Source organism: Nestor notabilis, unplaced genomic scaffold, assembly GCF_000696875.1.
Source record: "Nestor notabilis isolate BGI_N333 unplaced genomic scaffold, ASM69687v1 scaffold10501, whole genome shotgun sequence".
NCBI classification, from domain to species: domain Eukaryota; kingdom Metazoa; phylum Chordata; class Aves; order Psittaciformes; family Psittacidae; genus Nestor; species Nestor notabilis.
The window spans coordinates 6792-29758 of record NW_009913345.1 but is presented as its reverse complement, the minus strand read 5'-3'; the positions used below and the strand labels follow the sequence as shown (position 1 = coordinate 29758).

Below are 22967 nucleotides of genomic sequence, written 5' to 3'. Positions count from 1 at the left end.
CTCTTCCGGCTGAAGTTTGGAAAGCTACTGCCAATACTAAATTCAGCATTCCATGTATACATAGGCTGTATGGTACTAGTCAAATGCCAGTATCTATTGTCAATACAACAGAGAATGCATGTCTAATTGAAAATTTTATCAAGCCTGTACATACACTTAAACAAATGCTTACAAAGTTAGCCCCATACTCCCTGCTCTCATTTTACTTTCAGTCTTGAGGTTCACAAATTCTCTGGAAGAAGGTCAGTTCCAGGGTACTGGCAGAAAAGGCTGTCCTCTAAACGTACTATTTTTCACATTTGGAAGGAAAGACCACAAGCATTGTTTTGATTACCTCTGGTACACATAACAGTATTACTTTTAAATATGCTTCTAGTCCAGTTCTCTAAGCCAAAAGCCAACAAGCTGTGACACAGCTGCCAAACATGCCATTGAGCCACACTGTGGCTACAGCACAAGGTGGTTACTGTGAAGCTAGGAACAGGAAAGCTCTGCCACAGAGGGAAGAAACAGTTCCTGGACAGCCAGAGCAGCAGTCACTGCCTCACCAGGCAGCAAGAGCTCACTGGTGCTTGGGATGTCTGTGGGATTGTGCTTCAGTCCCACCAAATTTTTATCAGCATTCTCAATTTCCAAGAACAAGCACGTATCTGGTAAATCCTCCCTCTTACAAGGGAGACAAACACAACTACACTTATTTGTTTCAGTTTAAACAAAGTGATCAGCACTAAAACAATTCAGCATCAAATATGATACAGGCAAAGGCATGCACCATCAAGAGATCAAGTGTATCCCACCATGTGCAATTAAAAATAACCAACTTCTCACAAAGTACATTAAAACCCAAGAAAATCAGCTTTGTGACACCAACTCAGATGAATTTTTAACATGTTATGAAAGAATTGGAGCTCAATTTGTACAAATAATTTTCAGAACTGTAACAAAGAAGTCAATATAAAGGGGTATACAAGTGCATCTTTTGAAATAACTACACACAACTGCAAACTACAATTGAATATAACCTCCATTTTGAGATTTTGAATTAAAGACTATTTTGTAACAATTCCTATGGACTGCCTTATTGCTGACTGCTTTTTTCCCCTCTTCTGCAGAAGTCAATATAGTTGAAGGATTCTGCATTTGTTTGCATGCTTATATGAGCTTCAGTGGTATTGGCAAGAATATTAGTAGTGCAAACATACTTCTTCAGCAACAGTTTGCTTGTGGGTCAGCTCCATAAAAATAATGAAAGAACGCTGCAACAGAGAGCTTTTAAATGAGACTCTGAAGCATATGGCATGCATAGGACCAAATCAATGTACCAAGCAAGTCTCTGTCCAACCTGCAATACAGTTCTTTTAAGCCTAACTTGCTTTTTCTTGCTACAGTCCCCCCAGTAGGACTACATCTTCTCCATACAGAGTTCAGAAAGCTTCACACAGAACAGGCCCACTATACAAGTCTTTGGGTCACTCCTATAAGCAGTCTTAGCTAACAGCTGTATCCTCCATCCACATGTGGGCTTGGGAAACATTTTCACACATTCTGTGTAAAATGACCACTGGAATGTGAGATTCATACTAAAACACAGGAAAAAGTTGACAGTCAAAGCAGCTCCACTTAAGTATTCTGCTAAAAAAATAACACTACGCACTTCTCATTTTCTTCCCTTGAAAAGGTTGCTTGTGTGGTTCACAAAACGGTATTTCCTTTTGCTTTCAAGACAGAACCATTTGTTTTCCTTTAGAATGACAACTGCCTGGATCACAACATCAAGCCAAGTTCCAGCAATTCTGCTAATCTGCTGTAGACACACACTGTTCACAAAGTGGGTTATATAGCAAAAACGTCAACTCATAACAAGGACAGCAGGTTATGCCATACTCTCAAAGATCTGTCAAAAAAAATATAAATCAACTGTTAAAACATTGTTTTGCTTCCACACAGCTTTACATTAATGCTCATCACTTCTCTTGAGGAATTTCAAGATTTGCCAACCTTTGGCATGACTAGTTCAAAGGACTGAAAGAGGTGTTGGGGTTTGTACCGAATCTATCCTCCTCTCAGACCACTACGTTAAGCCATCACATCCCAGATGCTCTTTGGTGATGTATGTGGGCACTCCTGTAGCAAGACAGTCCAGTCTCCTTCTCTCATATGAAGATGTGGAGATGAGAAAGAAACAGGTGGTTCCTAGGGGCAGAAAGGGAGGTAATTGGTTTGAGGAAGACATACATGTAGTAGGGAATGAGGACGAATTGACAGTACAGTCTTTAGAATGAGGAGATGCAGGGAGGAAAGTAAATTTTTGTTTTAAAAATAATTAAGAGCCTGTCATAAAACACCACTTGAAATTCTGCTTCAACTACCCCAAACCCTGGTACTGGAGAACTGCAGTAGTTTTCTCATGGACTGCTAAGAAGCAGCAAGAGTAGAAAGGATTGCCTTGTTCCTTATTCTGACACCCACTGTGAATTCTGGTAATCTGCTTCATCTCTGTGCATCCACTAATTAGCAACTGAGGCAGGGTAGTCTGGAGCATCCGAGCTGTATTTTCTGCAGCAGACAAACAAAGAAGCATGGAACAGAAAGAGGAAGTTACAGGGAAAATAATTACACTGATAAACACTTGTTTGTTTGTTTAGGACAAAGAAATAACTCCCAAGCACAGATGACTGCCTTACAGCCTGAATTAATTCTACTGTTGGCAGTGACAGAAGTACAGTGAAAATTTAAGTAAATTAGTTCACCTCGTGATTACAAAAATACCAATGTAGTTTTCCTCTATAAATTATTTTTCTTAGGATTTATACCTACTGAAATACAGACGTAGCGACAGTAGTATGAACACCTTGCAACATCCTCCTAGCTTTAAGATGACATGTAGTATACTTGCAGCTTTCTTCCCCACACATGGTTAAGCTTCTTCACAGGCAGCCATTGTTTGTCCTAAACTAAGTTCATCAGGTAAAAAACAACCTTTCTAGCTGCCAACACACAAGAAGGATACATAAACCAGTGAAATATTTAAAACACAGCACACTGTATTACACAGGTAATTCATTTTTCATTTCAAGTTTATTAAAACTTTAGCAGTACAAATGATCCAGGTTTTAGATTATCAAAAGACCAAACTGAAGTCCACATCTTAAAAAAAGGCGTTCCCCAAAATGTCTCTAAAACTTTGAGACAATGGAAACATTAAGTCCACAAACTCATCCGTGCCTGTCGTCATCTGTTCCAGGACTTGTTTCGTGGTCAGACTTTTTATCCTTACTAGGGGCATGATCTCTTTCCTGACTCTTTGATTTTTGGTTTATTTCTTTTTCTGCTGAGGATCTGGTCTTTTCCTTTTCTTTACTGCTGCGTGAATATGATCTTTTTGATTCTCTCTCTTTGCTACTTGGTCTCTTTTTTGAGTCTGGACTTCTATCCTGATCTCTACTAGACTTCTTATCTTTACTGGATTCAGGACTGCTACTTTCACGGCTTTTTGAACGCCTCCTCCTTTGGCTTTCAGAATCATTCCTCTTATATGAGCTTCTACTTTCTCTATTTGAGTACCTCTCCCTGTTTCTGCTTTGACTTTCCTCCCTCTCTGAGCTCCTTGATTCTCTCCTCCTCCTATTTTCTCTTCCTCTGTACCTATCTGGTGTACCTCTCCTTTCTCTGCTTCTTGATCTTCCTCTTCTTCTTGTTTCTCTATCTCTATTCCTTGAATAATCTTTACTTCTGCTGCGATCTCTGTCTCTGCTTCTTGATCTTCCTCTCCTACCCCTATCTCGGCTTTTGCTTCGATCCCTTGTTCTACTGCTGGAACTATGTTTTCCTCTAGCATGTTCACGCTCTCTGCTTCTTGACCTACGTTTCTCCCTGTCTTTACTCTTCCTATGGTCTTGTTCATTACTTCGTGAACCTGCCCTTTTATTTCTCTCCTTGCTCCTACTTCTTTCTTTATCCCTCCCTCTAGAATCATAGCGTTTTTCTCTACCTTTCTCATGGTCTCTCTCTTTGCTTCTTGATCTTACTCTCTTTTCATCATGTCTACTGTGCTTCGAGTCTCTTTCTTTACTTTTTGATTTCTCTCGGCTTTTACTATGGCTTCTAGATTTAGCTCTTTTCTTGGCCTTGCTTTTGTTATGCTTGTCATCTTTTTCTGAATTTCTTCTTGTCTCCCTGTCTTTACTGCTGGATTTGTGATCTTTTTTCTTCTCTCTTTCCCCTCTTCTGCTTGGGCTTTCAGAAGCTTGTCTGTGGTCTGATATTTTTCTCTCTTTTCCTCTTCCTGGGCTTTTTTGATTATCTTTCCTGTTTTCATTTATTTCACTCCTTGGAGAGAAAAAGATACGATATTTTAAATATTTTGAATCCTCTCCACTCTGAAAAATTAGGTCAGAAGCAAGACACTTCCACAACTGAAACTTAAATCACATTAGGTCATCTATATCAATAACTATGTATTTACAGTGACATGATTAAAATAGGACACAAATAATGGGATAACCAAATCAGCACCCTCGGGGGGTTTTCCCCAGAAATAACCATAATTGAAAATCTAAGATGACAGGTATTAACTTTCAATATGTAAAAAAATTTCAATGTATATATTACAGAAAGAAAGAATCTTACTTGTCCCCTTTTATCCATCTTTCTCCACTAGATACTCTCATTCTTTGAGCTCTTTGCATTTCTTGCCTCCAATGTGGAGGAGTTTCACTGCGTCGGAATCGATCTCTTGACCTGGATCTGGAAGGTGTCCGGTAACGCTTGAAAGCAAACAGAGAAAATTGGGTGTAAGTTTGAGTTTTACATGGTGTGATAGCTGCGCAAGATTTTTAGCCCTACATATCACCTACCATGACACTTCACACGTATGTAACAAGTTCACATTGCAAATTATTAAACTTACTGAAAAATACATTTGGCATTCAGCTAAAGCAGGAATATGAAATATCTGATCAAATAACTGTTCTAAAGGTAACTTTGATTTTTGTACTCTGCTCAGAGGTCTTCTCCCATTGCTTTTCTAAGAAGGAAAATTCTCCTTTGCTTTGACAAGCAACACAAAGACAATACTTCACTTTTCTTAAGGTTTTTACTAAAATTTGAGGGATAGAGACTTCTGTTACTAAAAACATTTGCTACAAGTAGTGTGTAACATATGGCATCACAGAATAAGAAGAACCAATCTGACAGCTCCCCGTGCCAAAAGGTGGAGAAGTCTTCCATACGTTCCTGGTACTGATGTTGTACTGGTTCTGGTGACCAATAGAATCATTTTTGAGCTAATTCCATTCACTAAATCGCACAGAGTACTACAGTAATACAAAGAAAGCATTTTTTTTGTTCAAATAATGTTCCCCTTCAAATAAACCCAGTATGCAAACAGGAAATTAATTTAACTTTCCTTGTTGTCTTCCTTCAAGCCTCAGTCTCCAAATCAATTACAACGCACCTTTTCTATTTTACATCAGCCATCCTAATGAAAATGGTTCCTAACACTAGCAGTAAGACCGTGCTACCACCTTGTTTATTCTGAGGAACAGATTGTAAACATTTACCCTTGGTCCTCTTCCTTTTATTTTCCTTCCAGATCTGGTCACTAACAGCCTCCTCTGGTATGTTGACTGTGAATTCGATAGATTACTAAAAATAATTTTTAAAAAGTTATATTGTTATTGACATCAAAGAAAGTAGGAAAGAGAAAATAAAACCCTATTTTAAAACATCTTCAGAAATTAAACTAAATGAAAATACACATTTTTATTATCAGTGCAGACAGTAACAGCCACACAGTAAAAACTTCAGGTTCTGTGACCACAAAATATTTTACAAGATTTCCAGGTTTTTCCATTTTTGAAAGAAGACTTCATAGATTCAGATTGGACAGTTCTAATAAATTGTAATAGAAACCATAATGCATCTTCCTTTTTCTTGAATCGGTCATTTCAAATTTTTCATTCACTAAAACCATTTTCAAAGACTAAGTCTCTGTTCTAGGACAAAGGCAACAGTTGCCAATAAACTGAAAAATCCTTTTTTCATCCAGCAGTGCTCACAACTGTTTAATAGAGAAAAGACTCACTTAACATTAGAGTCCTATAAACCAGTAACCTGCCAATGTCACTCTCAGAACATAGCCAAATTCAAAACATAGTATGTTACCTTTCCCTTTCCTTCTCTCTGCTTTTCCTCTCTTTTTCTTTCTCATCTGCTTTAGGAGGACTTTTCCTCATCAGGAACCGGTTTTCAGGTACAGGAGGAATTTCTTCAGGACGGACAGTAGACACTGGCTGTGCTTCAGCATTTTCATCTTCACTTTCACTGGAAGAGCTTTGTTTTTGTATAAAGAAAAATTATACTTGAAATGAGTTATTAGGATGAGGGAAGATCTTTCAATCAATTTAAATAATTCAGAAATTCTCTTAATTCAATACACAATGGTACCAAAAGGAACTGAAGAAACAGAGCTATTTCAAATGGAACGTTTTTCTCCCCTGTGGCATCTTTGGTCTAAAATAAACAACTGCAGTAGATTTCTGACCAACATTTTAAAATCCGTGAATTCCAATGGTGCAACACGGAACATCATTTACTCTCTATCTAAATACAGCTTTTTTCTTTCAAAAACGCTATCAGGAGAGTCAAATTCAGATTTTACACTAGCACATACAACTGGCTACAAACTACCGTAATTCCAAGCAGCTGGTGTAAAAAAACTTGCGTGAAATGGGCTCAGACCCACTGAAACAACATTTAGACAGAACTGCCCTATGTGAACATGTCTTACGTTGTACTGCTACCTTAGAAAAACATGACTTGCACTGACACAACTTGCATCTCACATTAACTATAAACAAAACTATTAGAAATAACATTTTCAGAAGCAAGAGTGCCTTTTTGAGTTTTACCATTTTCCAGTGAAATGGCAAGACTTCAGGCATGTCAGACCACAATAACGTTGTTAGGGATGTTCATTTATTCATTTCTCATTTAATTTTCCATACTACATTCTCCTAAGTCCCACTGCATATAACTGAAATTGTATCATATAGAAGTGAATGTAGAGAAGCAAGCTATCACCATCTATTTCAAACCAAGCACTCCGGCAACTTTTCAAGCCAAATACATGGTAAGTCTTAGCCCTTTCGTTCACACCTTTACAAGCAGCAGCATGTATGCATATGGACGCTCCTTTACCATCATGTCAGAAAAATTTAAGCTTGTATATGGAAACCGACTGTCTCCCAAACTTCAAAATACCCAATTCATTAGTTACAGAACACTATTCTGCAGTGATAGGCCAAGAACATGGTAACATATGGTGTACATTTAAGAGAGCAAAACTTAAAAAAAAATCTCAGAATTTACCTTTTCTTGCTTTTCTTTCTCTTTTTCTTTTCTTTCTTATGTTTCTTGGAATTTTTCTTTTGTTTCTTTTTTCGTTTTTTAGACTTCTCTTCTGAAGCACTCTCAGAATCCGATGATGAATCAGAAGAGGATTCTGAATCACTTGAACTTTCCGAGTCACTAGATGAGGAAGATGACTTGTGCCTTTTCTTTTCTTCTTTCTTGGCTTTAAGTCAGAATAGCAAAGACACATCTTAATACCGAGCAGGAAAATCAACTCATCTAGTATCTGCCCGAGATTCTTGTAATTGCGTCATGAGACAACTTCATCAAAATACTTAAGAACAAATGGAAGTTTTGGAGAAAACACTGTTTTCCCCAAGTACAATAAAGGGTATGTCTAGAAATAAATAAGAAATTTCCAACATTTTGTATTTACGAAGCTCTAAAATATCAAATTTATACTGTCAAGAACTTGTAGAACTGTGTAAGTTTTCAGATGATGTTCTGTGCAACATAAGCTACACATGAAGAATTACTTAAAATCTGCAAGGTGTTTATTAAAAAAGAAAATAAAATAATTCTTTGGCTTTAGGTTTAACCTGACATCATATAAAATCTATTCAGATCACAAACAAGACAAGTTTTGAAACAGAAAATAAGTGGCATGGACTAAATTGATTATTCATTGAATTTAGCTTAGAGGGAAGATTCAAATAACCAACTTTCCTGCTAAGTGAAACCATGCTCAGAGAACAGTCCTAATCCTCCGGCTCATCATGCATTGTGGTTGGGTTTTTTGATGGTTTGGTAGGGGGGAGCTGTGTGTGGATTTATTTTCTAACTTACTAACCATCTGGTATGCAAAGGAACCCTGCTAAAGAGCAGACTAGTCCTTAATTACACAGTTCACCATTTCTCATGTGGCTGCTGGAGCTGCAAATCAGCAATTTACTGGCAATCTGGTACTTGTCTGACTGGAAATAATCCAAGCACTCAGCTTTTTATGCCCTTTAACTGATGTGAGCCCTACTTAAACTATTAGAAGTGATATAGGTATTATTTCAGAGCCACAGGAATTTGAAAAAATATATACAGTAAAAAAGGGCACTATAAAACTTTATTAAAGGAATTCTAGGCTTCTGAGTTATGATGCTTCTGGTAAATCAGTTAAATGATATGAATACTCTTGAAATGTGTTATGAAATTTGTACCAGGTTATTGTCCAGAAAATTAAAAAGCTTTATCCAGAAAATCCAGAAAAGAACACTGGCTGACTTCAGACTGCTGTAGTTGACTTTTCTAATTAGCATCAAAGATCATTTTGCTTTGCCATTGCAAATCGCAAAGATAGCTCATCATCCACTACACAACATTCTACAGCCACAGACAGAAGAAATAGAACCTTCACCATTAAACAGAAGAAAAATATACAAAAAATAAATACTGATGTCATAGAATCACAGAATCAGCTAGGTTGGAAAAGACCTTTAAGATCACCAAGTCCAAACACTACCCCAGGACTGCCAAGTCCACCACTAACTAAACCATGTCACTGAGGGCTTCATCTACATGGTTTTTGAACACTTCCAGGGACAGTGATTCCACCACTTTTACTGGGCAGCCTGCTCCAACACCTGATTGCCTTGTCTGTGAAGAAATTTTTCCTAATATCCAATCTAAACCTCCCCTGGCACAGCTTGTTTCCTCCTCACAGCAAACAATCCATATTTTAGGAGAACACTTGTTAAGACTTCAGAACAGGCTTCAGATCAGAGACAGAAATGAATTTTAAAGTCATGTATGAATCCTAACTTAAACTATTAGTCTTTTGCAAAGCTTTTAATAGCTTGCTCTATCCAAAGAATTCAAGGTTTACTGAGATAGTATCTGAGCTACGTCAACATGCAAGCAATTTAAATGCAACCCCCTGCACTTCATCTGCACAAAACAGCTAAGGGAAAACACATTAGGCACCAAAGACAGGATTATGACTACACAGCCTGTCTGCATCTGAAAACGATTCAGAGAACACAATGTTTTCACATAGCAGAAAACATAGAGATGTCTCCCTTAACAGCCTAACCTTTTTCTTTTCTATTAAAGACAGAGAAATTAAAACTATTTAGTCCAGCCAAGCATTTCTTCTGTTGGTTTCCGCTTGTGCCCAGTCAGATGATGCAATCTGAATTTAGCTATTGTGTATCAGTCATTGTTATGAAACAATTAAGGCAAGAAACAAGAAAAACTCCTGTAAGAAAAAAAAAAAAAGTAAAAATGTTATGATTCTGTTACATGATTTTTGCCCTTGCTCTACAGAAAGCAAGCCCTCCTGGGTATTACAACAACTCCAGTGTCAGAACAGAAGAAGACTTCCGGAACTTCAAAGAATACAGGTTATTAACCAGGTTTTTTACTTACTAACAGCCTTGATTTTGTACATATGGAAGAAAAACTCCACTTCAGAATTCCCTGCTACCAATCTCTAAGCATATACCACGCTTACAGGTTTCCAGAAGTTAAAGTGGTAGCAGTACCAACTACTGAGTAGTATATATTAACAGTTACTCAACTTCTAGCATACAGTTATTTGGAAAATGGATTCTTTTAATTCTACATAAGCAGATTAGATGTCTGAAGGCAAAAAAACCCAAAAGGTGATACTCATGTAGAGAACTTCAGTCAGTAGAAACACTTCTATGAAGAATACATCTGGTAACTGCCCTTCTGAAAATCTAAGTGGCTGTTTAATGTAACAGCGTATCCATTTTTTGAATTATCAGTATTAGATTCTCCACCTGCTTAGCAGGTATTACCAAGCTGACTGACTCTTGGGAGTTAGCAATAGAAGAAAAATGTGTCTTGGGGATAATGAATATTAGATAATTAGTCTTCTAATACTCAGAATCACAGGATGGTTAGGCTTAGGATCATCTAGTTCCAACCCCCCTGCCATGGGCAGGGACAACTCGCACTAAACCATGTCACCCAAGGCTCTGTCCAACCTGGCCTTGAACACTGCCAAGGATGGAGCACTAGAGATGCACTATTTGTAACAATAAGCTAGTGCTTCCTACGAACTTTTCATGGGAAAAACCATTCTCATTTGGGATAGAATGATAAAAATCAGCGAGAACAGATCCATGGTTGCCCAGAACACACTTCTAGTTGCACTTCAGGCAGCTTCTCTGTGACTGGTGATATGCTGTGAGAACTTCATGTTGCCTTTTGGAAAATGGACATAACTGGGTATGCTTTAGAGTAGCAGTTATAATACAGTGGATGTATTACACCACTGCAGAGATGGACAACTGTGGGCTCCTAATGGAAGAATTGTAATTTCTCAGAAAAGCAACAGTTATGCTTTCATTCATAGCATCATCTCTTAATACTAACTTTTGTTCTGCATATTGTTACTGAATGTTAAACAGTGAATTCAAATATATGCAGCTGTCATATTCTATTCCCATCAATCCATCTTCTCATCTACCATGTTCTGCCCAGAACACCTTCTGCCTGTAGAATGTGATACACTGATGTTCTAGATCTACCAGCAGCCTTCAGTATTATCCCAATGTTTTCATTACAACAACCGTAATGAAAGCTAATCATAGAATGGTTAGGGTTGGAAGGGACCTTAAAGATCATCTAGTTCCAACCTCCATTTATTCAACACTTTTGGTTTTGGCTCACTCAAAAAACCTCACTATATTGCACCATATTGTTTTCCACATGTCTCCAGGCAAAACAAGATGTCTCCAAGCTCAGTTTCAGGAATCACTGAATAAGACATCAATAAATGTAGTTATTTCCTGTTATTTTATCCCTCCTGCATCTGTTTTAAGGGTGTCAAAACCTACCTGTGACAGTTTTATCTGCACTGTTGTAACAAGTTTAGGTATGTTATAGTTACTACTTTAAAGTAAGTAATAGATAGAAATGGAGGTGAATTAGTGAGCAACTATCTCAACAATCATAATGCGATTCCTATGTGGCAAATAACATCAGTAACAGATGTATTTGGGAAATCATGTGGCAGGTAGGGAATGACATAACAAGGGGGAAAAAAAAAACAAACAACAAACCCAAAACAAAAACCCCAACAACCGAAAAGCCAGAACTGTTTACACAAAGACAGAATCATAAAATAGCTTGGGCTGGAAGGGATCTCTAAAGATCATGCAATCCAACCCCCCTGCAATAAGCAGGAACATCTTCAACTAAATCAGGTGGCCCAGAATCACATCCAGCCTGGCCCTAAATGTCTCCAGCGATGGGGCATCTACCACCTGTCTGGGCAACCTGTGCCAGTGTTTTACCACTCTCATTGTAAAGAATTTTTTCCTCATATCCAGCCTGAATCTCCCCTCTTCTAGCTAAAACCCATTACCCCTTATCCTGCCACAACAGACCCCGCTAAAAAGTCTCTCCCCAAATATCCTCTTGCCAATATGTGGCAAGAGGTTTTAGATATACTTTCTGGTGACATCTAACTAACTCTGTCCAGCAGCAAATGCTATTTTGAATACTGAACCAACCTGGTGCTGGCCAATCACAGACCACAATAAATGAAACCAATCCTGCAGCATGAAGGTCAGCAAGAAAGAAAGAGACTTCTATTTACAGTCCAAGTGTTCCAGTTCATTACCTTCAGGATCAGGTTTCAACTTATGACCACATCTGAAACAGATACACTGCTTCCTACTTCATTCACTGTGACCTATAGTATTTCTCAGACTTCATGAATTACATGATCACGCTGCATGGCACAGCCAAGCACTCTCCACATTTCAGCTTGTTGTGATCTGTAGCAAGTCTTAAGTTAGCCCCATGATACCAGACTCCTGGACTTGAAATGAAGAAATGACCTGGCCAGAAAGCAGGCAGGCTCAGGCACTAAAGTCAGAACAGATGATGTCATCTTGCAAGTCACAGCAGTGACACTCAAATAGTTACTTTACATCGAGTCCAATAACCTGTGTAGGCCTACAGCAGTCTCCAAAAAGAGGGTGCCTTTAGTTCAGGACATTTAGACAGGTATTCTCCCTGATAATTTTTCCCCATTTAATTATGGTGCTCTTCAGACTATCAGGTCTTTTTTTTTTTTACTTCACATGCATCTTGTTTCAATTATTTGCCACAGGATCCTATTATGTCTTTCACTGCTTGATTAAGGACCAACTGTATCTTACAATGAAAATTATACACAGTAATCAAGCAGGGAATACTGCTATTCTTGATCCCTGTTGATCAGATGACACTGTTACTGTGAGGGGTCCTGTATCAAAAACACCCTGGACAAGCAACCTGTCACAAAACTGCAACAGCAGAGGAAAGAAAAAACGGGGGGAGGGAGAAGAAGAAGGAAAAAAGTATTTGAACAGTTTTGACTAAAGCCAAACCAGTTTATACCTCATTGCCAGTTCACTAGGAGGAAAAAAATAATAATCTGGAACAGAAAAGTCTGAAACAACCAACTTTTCGTAGCAACCATCTTGTGGAAAGGGGGCTAACAACAATGTGTAACAAGCTTGCAGAAGAAATGAGTACTCTAGGGTTTGAATGGGTAAGAAAAGAGGAAAGGGAGGATATGCAAATCAAAAGTCTAGGTAAGATGCAACTTACCAGAATCACCACTTTCCAAAACTGCTCTTATTCCATAGGCATTTCATGATTCCTAAATGTGTCATTTTGTACTGTCTAGTGCTTGAGAATTTGTACTGATACTTTTTTTAAGGAAAAAAATACTAACAGAATGACCTAATTACAACATTGTTCTTCGATGAATTATGAAGCAGCCACCATCTGCCTTAATTGCAGAAAGCAGACTTGTATGAGCAGCGATTCTACAGGGACATCTACAACATCAACAAAGACCATGAATCAAGTCTAGTGCTGCTCTGTGCATAGACCCCCAGCAATACACTTTTCATGAGAATCTTCATTACAAGCTCTTGTTAAAAACTGCCTAATGCACAAAACCATTTAATTTCCTTGTCTGTATTTGAACCAGTCTGTCAGTGTCTTACATTCTTGAAAACATCCCAGATACCTTTGATTAAATAAGTCATGTTCTCAAACAATGCAGCCAGGCCTGTTTGACTAAACCCCCTTCTGAAAAACTTTGTCTATCAGTATCAAACTCCTGTTTTTCTTTAAGAAAGTTAATATTGTATTACTTGCTCCACAGTTTTTCTTGAGACTTGCACTGGTTTATCTAGTCCATAATGACCTTTCTAAATACCTGCTTTACACTTAGCTTTCTTCTTTTATTCCCCTCCACCTTTTCCCCAGTTTTCAGTATTTTCCCTGGAACTTTCAAGATTTTCTAACAATAGCATCACTGCCAAAGAAATCACTCTTCTATAATTTTGCTTCTCTCATTCATTTTTACTAACTCCTTCAACTTTAAGGAACAAAAAGAAAAGGGAAGAATAAAAGGCAGGGGGGAAGATGGCAAACATTTCACTTTTCTAGTTGATCATCCTCTCAAATCCCAGGTGAAAGCTTCTGATCTAGGTCTCTGCAATATTTTTAATTGTGACTGCTGTATTATTCAACTCATCACATCCAGTAAATTAGCTCAGACAAGTCCTAAATAAATCCAATTCTTCTGTAAAAAGTGATAAGATTTGCTTCCTTCATAAAGCACTTCATCTGGATATTCATCATGACACCCAAAAATCCAATTGCCTTTCCTCAACTTTAACCTAAGAAACATTCATACCAAGCACCTACCTTCTACTGATTATATTGGCTTGCGTGCTAAACACAAGAAGTATCAGTTCTATTTGCATTTCATAAAGATTTGTCAAATTTCTTCATGTTGCCTACCAGACAAGCTCATACAATAAATATTTCAGTTTAAGCCTCCCTTTCTATCATAATGTACCCTCCCACAGAAATTCACCATTATACTTCCATTACTGGCAATCTCCTTACACCTTTGTCTTAACAGCATATTCTTAGAAGCAGCCTCCTCTGGTAACTGCCTCGTATTTCACAGTATCAGCTCCCTTTTGCCTCCCAGAGTAATGCGCTACAAACAGTTCCACTATTAGATGACTCCCTGTTGCCTATCTTCAATGACACTGCTTGCCTCCAGAAACTGCATCTCCTACCTGGATTCCCTGGCCTCTACCATATATTGACAGACACAAGGGCCTCTCCTGCTCCACCTGTCAGCTTTGGACTGCAGCTTGGCAAGCCTACTGTTGATGTGATGACAACTGTTCCTCCTACCTCCACTGCCTTAGGTCAGCACAGCTCAGCAGTGGTTCCATGTTGTGCACTTACCAAACAGTTCCAGTCATGCTATTAACCCTCACAGCAGCAGCACATTTGCCTTTGCAGGTCCTCAGACAGTCCTTCCCTGCCAACAGCAGGATACTCCACTCACCAGGATCCACCATCACAGTCTGTAAGGCAGCACTGTAATCAGGCTGGCTCTGCATTAGTGCCCATTAGGGCCCACATCCCCTCACTCTCACCTCTGCTCTCCATCTGCCCGATCCTGGCACCTAAGGCCTCTTGATCTCCAAATACTCCTGCTGCCCACCATTATCTAGTAGGGTGCCTTATAGTGAGCCAAGAGGGCTATCCCATTGCCCTGGCATCAATTTCCCTCCGTGGCACACCGAACAGCTACAGGAAGCAGAACGTACAGAATCTCACCAAGACATAAGAAAAAGGGTAGGACCCGGCAGTCAGAAGCCTGTTCTCTTTTAGGAGAAGTTAAAGGAAAAAAAAGACCAACCCAAAAACATTTTGTATTCATTTTATTCACTCTTTCAATGACATGTACTTTAAAGCCCTGCCTAATGGCTTTAAGTCATCAGACTGCTCAGTGCCAAAACTTAGTCATTTGATTTCAAGTGTTCCGGAGTGGACTAAAAATGGAGTGTGGAAAACCAAGGAAGACATGTATACAGAGTGGGTATCTCACCCACTAGCTTCACCCATTCTACACCTGTACTGGTTTATTTTCTAATCTATGCCATCTGTGCATTTTCTAACAGATACCATACTTCTGAGTACTGTCCAGAGAAACAAAATTATGTCCTAACACACAAGATGACTTACGAGTTCATCGGAGAAGTTCTAGAAGCTTTGAGAAGTCAGAAGCCCTAAGATATTTTGCTTGGAATTCTGAGGTATTGAAAAGATCACCTCAGACTCCAAAGTCATTCTACTAGACATCACAGCAGGTAAACACAGAACTTCATCAAAAAGGAGAGGAAAAACTAAGAAGTTCAAGTTTGAATGCTTGTATTTTCCCTAGGCCAAAAGAACAACTATTATTCTCTTGACCTTCAATATCCCTGATGCAACCCTTCACAGTATGTATTAGCAGAAGATGCTATGAATGAAAAAACATGATCCCTATCACTGGTCCTACCAAACATGCATCCTGGATTTCCTCTAATGAGATTCTCCAGAGTGACACCAACATCTTAGACTGAGCCTCATTTTGCAAAAGAAGCAGAACCCAATCTCCAATACCATGTTTGGTTCTAAAATGGCACAGCAGGGCATCCCTTCCAGAAAGAAAAACAGGTACTGTCATAATCCTGCTTAAGAATATAGTTCACAATAATTTAAAAAGGATTATCTGCTGAAAGGTAATTCCAGGCTTTTCTATTCTTCAGTGCCTGTTCTGAAGATTTACCTGGAGGAAACTTGAAGTAAGTTCAATACCTCCAAAAAACCCAGCAGTTATCAAATAGTCAGACTGCCATCAACCTTAACACGGCAACCTACTTTCCATGCGACAAGTGCTTGCCAGCTTTGTACTAAAATTTAGCTACTATAAGGAAATCCAAAGCAGAAGCAGCTTTAAAAGAAAGCACACAGAATGTTTCTTTAATCAACACAAGTTGATGCATCAATTAGGATTTTTAGAAGACAAACTGTACTGCAAATTTCACCAACTGCCCCACCATCCATCACAAGTAAGTTTCTGAGTATTTTTATAAGTAACCATCAGAGAAGAAAACGAGCAAAATTACCTCACTGCCTGCATCTGTGTAAAATGTACACATCAACTTTACCTTTGGATTTTGGAATTAACTCTCCACAACTCAGTATGCGTACTTCAGCATATGGTTTACTAGATGCATCTGTTTTCTGGTTTTCTATTTCTCTCACAACTTCTTGACCTGAGATGACTTGTCCAAAAACAACATGATGTCTGAAGAATTTAAACAAAAGAATTATTAGCACTTCATTTTCTCAAGGCAGTTCCCAAACAAATGTAGGAAGGAGGTAAGAGATATTTACCCATCTAAGTGAGGTGTAGGTTTAGTTGTTCTGTTGTTTCCAGATTTTGAAGAGAAAAACAAAGTCAGTATTAGTGGAAAGCAGTCAGCATTTGAATCATGTCATATACACATATGAAGATGAAAGCTTGAGTGAACTAATAAAAACCAATATATATTATTCTGTGTGCAGTTAAAAGTATTTCATGTTCTATATATTAAACTACCTGTTCTATTCATTACTTTGAATATCACATTTACTGAACAAAAGCACACAACTTCTTAGACAGCATCCTCATACAGGATAAGTATTCTATTTATTAAATGGTATAAATAACACCAAGAACAGATAAAAATTAAGGCAACTGCCTCAGAACAGGAAAACTGCAAATAACCTTGTATACATTAAAAATTAATCCGAAATCAAAGGAGGAAGAAAAAATCTGCATGTACAGATCATTTAACTCTGAAGTAGAAGTGAGTTTCTCTCAGCTTTCCCCTGTATTAGCCCTAAGAGATACCAATGTCAGCCATGGCAGAAGTAAAAAATCTGGGATAATTACAGCAATGACCAGTCAGAAATCCCAAATAATGGTCTAACGGCCATCCATTAGTGACATCGCAACTCACCATTTAATTGAAGTATGAAACATGAGTAAAAGTGATATATTTCAAGACTGTCTTCTGTAAATAAATTGGTTTACTGCAATGTATTTTAAGAATTCAAGTTTTAAATGTAAATAAGACTGCGCTGCAAAGTTATTTTGTGACCAAAAAAACCCCAAACCTCTGCTGCTTTTGAGAGCCCCCAGAGCTGTCTTGCCTTCTTCCAGACAACATGTACTAGAAGAAAGCGGTAAGAATTCTATAAGGAACTACCAGGCTTGCTTTATTGCCCAAGTCAGAACACAGCTGCTGAAAATTACCAAAAGGTCTTCTGCACAGATAATAAGCACTGAACACAAAAGTTATAAAAATTGTCAGGCTCCCTAAACAGTGTCTTAGGAAAATGATTATTTCCATGCAACTCTGTGAAAAAACATCAACTTTGGATTTGCAAAGGATCTAGTCTTCAATATTTAAAAAGATTACCTTTGCAGCTTACAAATGGCAAACCACACACACATCTCAGGACAGCACAATACTTACATAAAGAACTGTGAACCATTTGTATCTTTCCCCCGGTTGGCCATTGAAAGAAGAAATTCTTTGTTGTGCTTTACAGCAAAGCTTTCATCTGAAGAAAGTGTGTTCAGTTACTTTAAATATACCACATATGCTTAGATAAATGCTATAATTTAAGTATACTCATCCTTATTAACAACTAAAAAACCCCTCATTTTCAGGCAGTTCTGTTGTTTTATTATTTTTAATACACATGGATATCCAGTTTGATAGCAATCCCAAACAACTTCTGTTTGTCAGACACACGGATGAACTTGCCAAGCTGGCCATTAAGAAAATAACTATCTGCAGGAAATTATCCTCTCTCTCTCCTTTCCCAAAACAGCATAAAGGCTGCTTTGACAGAGGAAGTTGACTCAATGTTGTACAGGTACAGATGGCAGGAGCAAGCATTAACAAAGAATCAAAGTATGCTACCTGTAAGGCTATGGTTTCATGGTTTCACAATACACTGTGTCACTGGAAGCGAAAGGGACAGTCCCACTCTCTCTTCAGTCACCTGTACAATTGCTATCTGGCACAGCATTGTGTCAATCTAATCCTATAGTGAGTTGGTTAAAGGGTCGACAAAAGCAAAAACTCCCATGAATTCATTTTCAAACTGTGGATGAGGTGACCAGCCAGCTTGCAACTGCCAAAATGCAGGTAGAGGTTTTGCTCCCTCTTCCATCTCTCCCACCCATGCATTTCCTCAAACCTAGCTACTCATTTGTATCAGTTCTGATGCTTGCCAAATGACTGAACTGGGGCCACTCACTAATATGGAAATAAAGACAACTTTTTTTTTTCCCTGCAATAGCCTTTGGGCATTTTAGCAAGTTGAATCACCTGAAAGTTTGATCTGAATAAGAGTCAATGCAAGGTCAGACCTCCTTCCTCTTTTGACAGTTGCAAACTGTTGATTCAACTCAAGATCTGATACAAACTTGCAGCTTGGCCCTACTAAAATAGTGAATAATTCTTTTGCTTGTTTGCTGCAATCTCAGACAAGAACCAATGTTAAAAGAAAAATGGCAGGGATGAGGGAGGAGCATAACCACTCCTGCCACCAATGTTAAAAGAAAAATGGCAGGGATGAGGGGGGAGCAAACCCCCCCCTGCCAGTGGCAGCTAGCCATCACATGGGGTTAGGTCTAATACATAAACTGCTCCACGAAACACAGAGATGCTTCAGTATGTTCTGGACAAACACAGTGGAGTGCAAAAGAAGGAATTCTTCTGCAACACTGTCTGAAAAAGGACTGAGAAAACTGCTGGCCTCTATAACTAATTCCTCTTGGAAAATAAACATTTGCAAGGAACCCGATTCCATCATGTCCTTCTCCTTTCACTAAAGGAAAGACAATCCTCAACTTTTAGCTAGCTGCTCAAGACAAAAGCGTATGTTTAAAAACAGTTAAAAAAAAAGTGAATCTGGTAAAATGGGCAAACACAAAAGAGCTTGGTTTTAATTTTTCCTTAATTAAAAGGTTCATATCTTAAAAGTAAAATAAAATAACCTAAACTGGACAGTCAATGGTTAGTGACTTTGACGAGGAGTCAAAGACCTCCACGATCAAACAAAATCTTAACAAAAACAATGGAGTTCAGGTTTATGGAAAAGAGACTATAGACTGTAAAAGTGATTGCTTATAGTAACACCAAAATAGAGCTGACTGATAAAACTCACCTTCAAAAAAGCCACCGTAGATGGATTCTCCTCCCCTGCCATTTCCTTGAAGGAGAAAAAAAAATTAGTTACAACTTCAAGTAGCGATTAAGAAAGTCAAGTTATGTGGAAGGTGCTCCATAATACAAAATACTGATCCAACTGCATCCAAGTCAGTGACATTATTCTCCAAGATATGCAAAGATGACCCAAGACACATCTTTGCAGTCCCAAAGCAAACTTGAAAACCAAGGTGGCATTCTCCCCTGTATTCTGCTAGTCTCCTCTTTTTTTTCCCAATTTCCCAGCAGCAGATATTTTACCATCATATTTAAACCTTTCAGTAGAATACGTACTACTCTGTGTAACAAAATAACTGAGCAGTAAGTGTGTGCACATGTGTGTAAATTTACAGAAGTTTATTAAGTTTTCATGTTAAAGTTCTTATGCAGAAAAAAGGAAAAAATAACAACTGAATCACAGAACAATTAACATAAGTAAATGATGCTACACAGAACTCCTGCAATATTCTATTACATAAGCACTAAAGTTTTCTCCAGAGATTCACACCATACCTTCACTGAAGTCACCTCCTTGGATCATAAAATCTTTCACAACCCTGTGAAACAGACAACTTTTGTAATGCAATGGCTTTTGGGTGGATTTTCCTGTACCCTTTTCACCTGAAGGAAAAGAGGAGGAACAAAACCCAAAATTACTCTTGGTACCTGTAGAACTTCCAATACAAAAAAGTGCTACTTAAGTAAGCACTTAGTCAAAATCATCTACCAAGCTCTAAAAAATTACCTTGTGAGGCAGACACACACCTGCAATATCAGTAAGAAACTAGCATTTAAGAAAGCAGAGCAGAAGCTACCTTCTGTCTCTACAGTTATACCAGAAGAAATCCTTACTCATGTTAGTATTCAACTCTGGTCTCTTCCATGCAGATGGACTGAAATTAAACAGCTAGTTCAGGTTTAAAATAACTGGCATTGCCCAGAAACATGCAAGAAACACTCAGATCTTCAGTTATAACATGGCATGGTTAAAGTACCATAAAAGCTCATAACAAAAACAAAGAGGCAGGGGGAAGAAAAAGGAATCTCATTTCCCACCCTCACTCATGATTACAACTGTCATCTCCTTTCCTTATGTCAGCTCTGGTGCTCAAGACCCGAAAGCAAACTCTGCTTCAGCTACAACACTAATTTCTCTGCTACCCTTAAATAGAAAAGGTCTCTGCTGAACTGGCAAGATGAATGAATGGCTCATGGTGGGTCCTGTGAATGGCAGAGCCACCTCAAGGTAATAGTAATCAGTGGTGTATGTTGGAAGGAAAAGAATCTCTTCCCCTCAGTGCTGGCAAAGTGCTGGGATGCTCTTACAGCTCTTATTAACTTAACTGTCAGCTTTTGTGAAGGGCAGTTGCCTCTGAACTTATCTGTAACAGACTGCTACCTCCATATGGATCTGACCAGCTAGAAAAAACTCTTTTGAGAGGAACTTTGACAAATGTGAAGCTGTATCTTTTGACTAACTTGGCATATGTCTAACACAGGTATGCCAGGAAAACACAGAGCTGTTGAAAAGTACCTGCTGTCTTAAAACAAGGATCAAAACTGCCTGAAAAAAAATGAGTAAGACAAAATCAAAATTTTAATTAATTTTCTCATGATAAATACCATAAACAATCAGCCCACATATTTTCCTGACTATTCTTAAATATGTTAAAGCAGAAAAGTAGTTCATCTGACTTTGATTTTGAACGTCAGCAACTAAGTATGAACTCAGGAGTACTCTTTCCTCACCCAAAATGCTGTTGAAAGACTTCAAGTAAAAAGTGTAAAGCAGTAGCACCTTTATGCAATAAATCTGACTTTTGGGCCGATCAAGAATGCCATGATCACATAATAACATACTCTGAGCTATTACGAAGAACCACTTTAAGGTTCAAATTCATTAACAAATTTTGATGACCTGATCTTGTGCCAGTAAACCTCATATCAGATCAGGTAAATACCTACATTCCTGCAGATATGAATGGTGCCCTAAGTGTTCTAGCTAACTCGACATGAACATAATCATGCACCCACACCTGATTCAGATAATATTAGTACTGCTGAGTGATTTTAGTACTAACAGCTATAGAACCTTGACCTGAAAAACAACAGAGCTGGAAGGAAAGGAAGCAGAAAATGCTGAAGACAGAAAGCATGTACGCTATTTGTGTATTCACAGAATTATTCTTGTGATAATAAATTTAAGTCTTGCTAAACTGCCAGCATTTTCAACAAAAGCATGCAGTCCAGAGGACAGTAATTCTGTTTAGAAATATTTTCAGGGTAGAATCTTCTCAGTATTATACTCAAAAAAAGAATCTGAATTTCAATAGGAGTGGATATCACCAGCCTCCATCAACAAATTAAAATTAAGGGGAAAAAAATACTAACGAATGCCAGCAAATACTGTCAAACACCTCAAGGGATCATAAGACTGAAAAGTAAGTCTGCATGGTTGACCTCTTACTGGCTAACTTTCAAGACTGGATGATGTTATATAATGTGAACAGCAATATCTATGCTAGTAACAGAAAATCAGCTTACTGTGTCTGTATTTAAAGTTGATTAGTATACAGTCCCTGCAACATACTAAGCCAAAGCTACAACTGCTTTGATTCTACATCAGATATATTTGAGAAATCAGATAAATCTCCAGAGACACCAAGAATCAATGTTTTATGTACTTATTTTGCATGTAAGAAAGTGTCTGAAAAAGTAACAGACATCAAACTAGCTAACAGGTATTACACTGGAAATGACATATAAATTTAAAATCTACAAACCTGTGCAAAGGCAGCGAAAATTTTCACACGTCTTTGGACACACATCTGAAAACAGTTCAAAGACCACTCTTCCAGCTAGGAAAAAAAAAAAGCCATATATTTTATGTAACTAACTCTTGTACTACTCTTATGTATGTTGTATGAATATCATGTTACTGAATGGGTATTTTAATTTTCTTACCAGGTACATTGTTGATGGCTATGTCAAAAAAGCAACGAGGCCTCTGGACCTTTACTCCCATGGCTTCAGAAGTTTAAATACTGCAAGTGAGAGAAATAAATTTAGTTCTTCCTATTGTATAGTGAAACTGTGTAAAATCTTCTACATTGACTTACAATGACGACAAAACGTGCAAAAAAGCAAAACTTTAAGAAAAAAAAAAAGAGAGCAAACCTAAGTATTTTTAAAGGTTCATAAAACATGAAGTATTTTCAGTCATTTCCATGTTTTGCAGACCCTAATGAGTTCCTTGGATTGTGTTTGCTGCAATAGTATTGAACTTGAGTGCTATACTTCAGATAAGGAAGTACAAACCAGAAAGATACTCTAAAATACAGAGACCATAAAGCTTGACATCTTGCTATCCAGACAGTATATAGGTAATCACCTAAGCTGCCTGCTCCTGGAATTCTATATCCTAGATAAAATAAGCATTAGAGAGGAAAAAAATGGAGGGAGAGA

At 38.0% G+C, this 22967-nt stretch overlaps 1 protein-coding gene across 1 annotated transcript; it reads right to left on the bottom strand.

Annotated features, from left to right (window-relative positions):
- Window positions 1–3215: 3215 nt before the first annotated feature.
- Window positions 3216–22549, bottom strand: PPIG (peptidylprolyl isomerase G (cyclophilin G)). The gene is made up of 12 exons (XM_010023168.1): window positions 22467–22549; window positions 22286–22360; window positions 20016–20123; window positions 19462–19506; window positions 17757–17844; window positions 16630–16659; window positions 16401–16540; window positions 7372–7576; window positions 6166–6333; window positions 5562–5646; window positions 4630–4766; window positions 3216–4329 (listed from the first exon to the last, which is right to left on the bottom strand). Exons 1-12 carry the CDS (start codon window positions 22525–22527, stop codon window positions 3216–3218), a joined length of 2256 nt encoding a protein of 751 aa, XP_010021470.1. The 5' UTR covers window positions 22528–22549.
- Window positions 22550–22967: the final 418 nt, after the last annotated feature.

Coding starts and splice junctions, on each gene's coding strand:
- PPIG (XM_010023168.1), bottom strand. CDS start 22,527: ATGGGAGTAAAGGTCCAGAGGCCTCGTTGCTTTTTTGACATAGCCATC. Junction 16,660..17,756: donor AATGGTTCACAGTTCTTTAT/GTAAGTATTGTG, acceptor TGGAAACAACAG/AACAACTAAACCTACACCTC. Junction 6,334..7,371: donor AGAAAGAAAAGCAAGAAAAG/GTAAATTCTGAG, acceptor ACAAAAACAAAG/CTCTTCCAGTGAAAGTGAAG.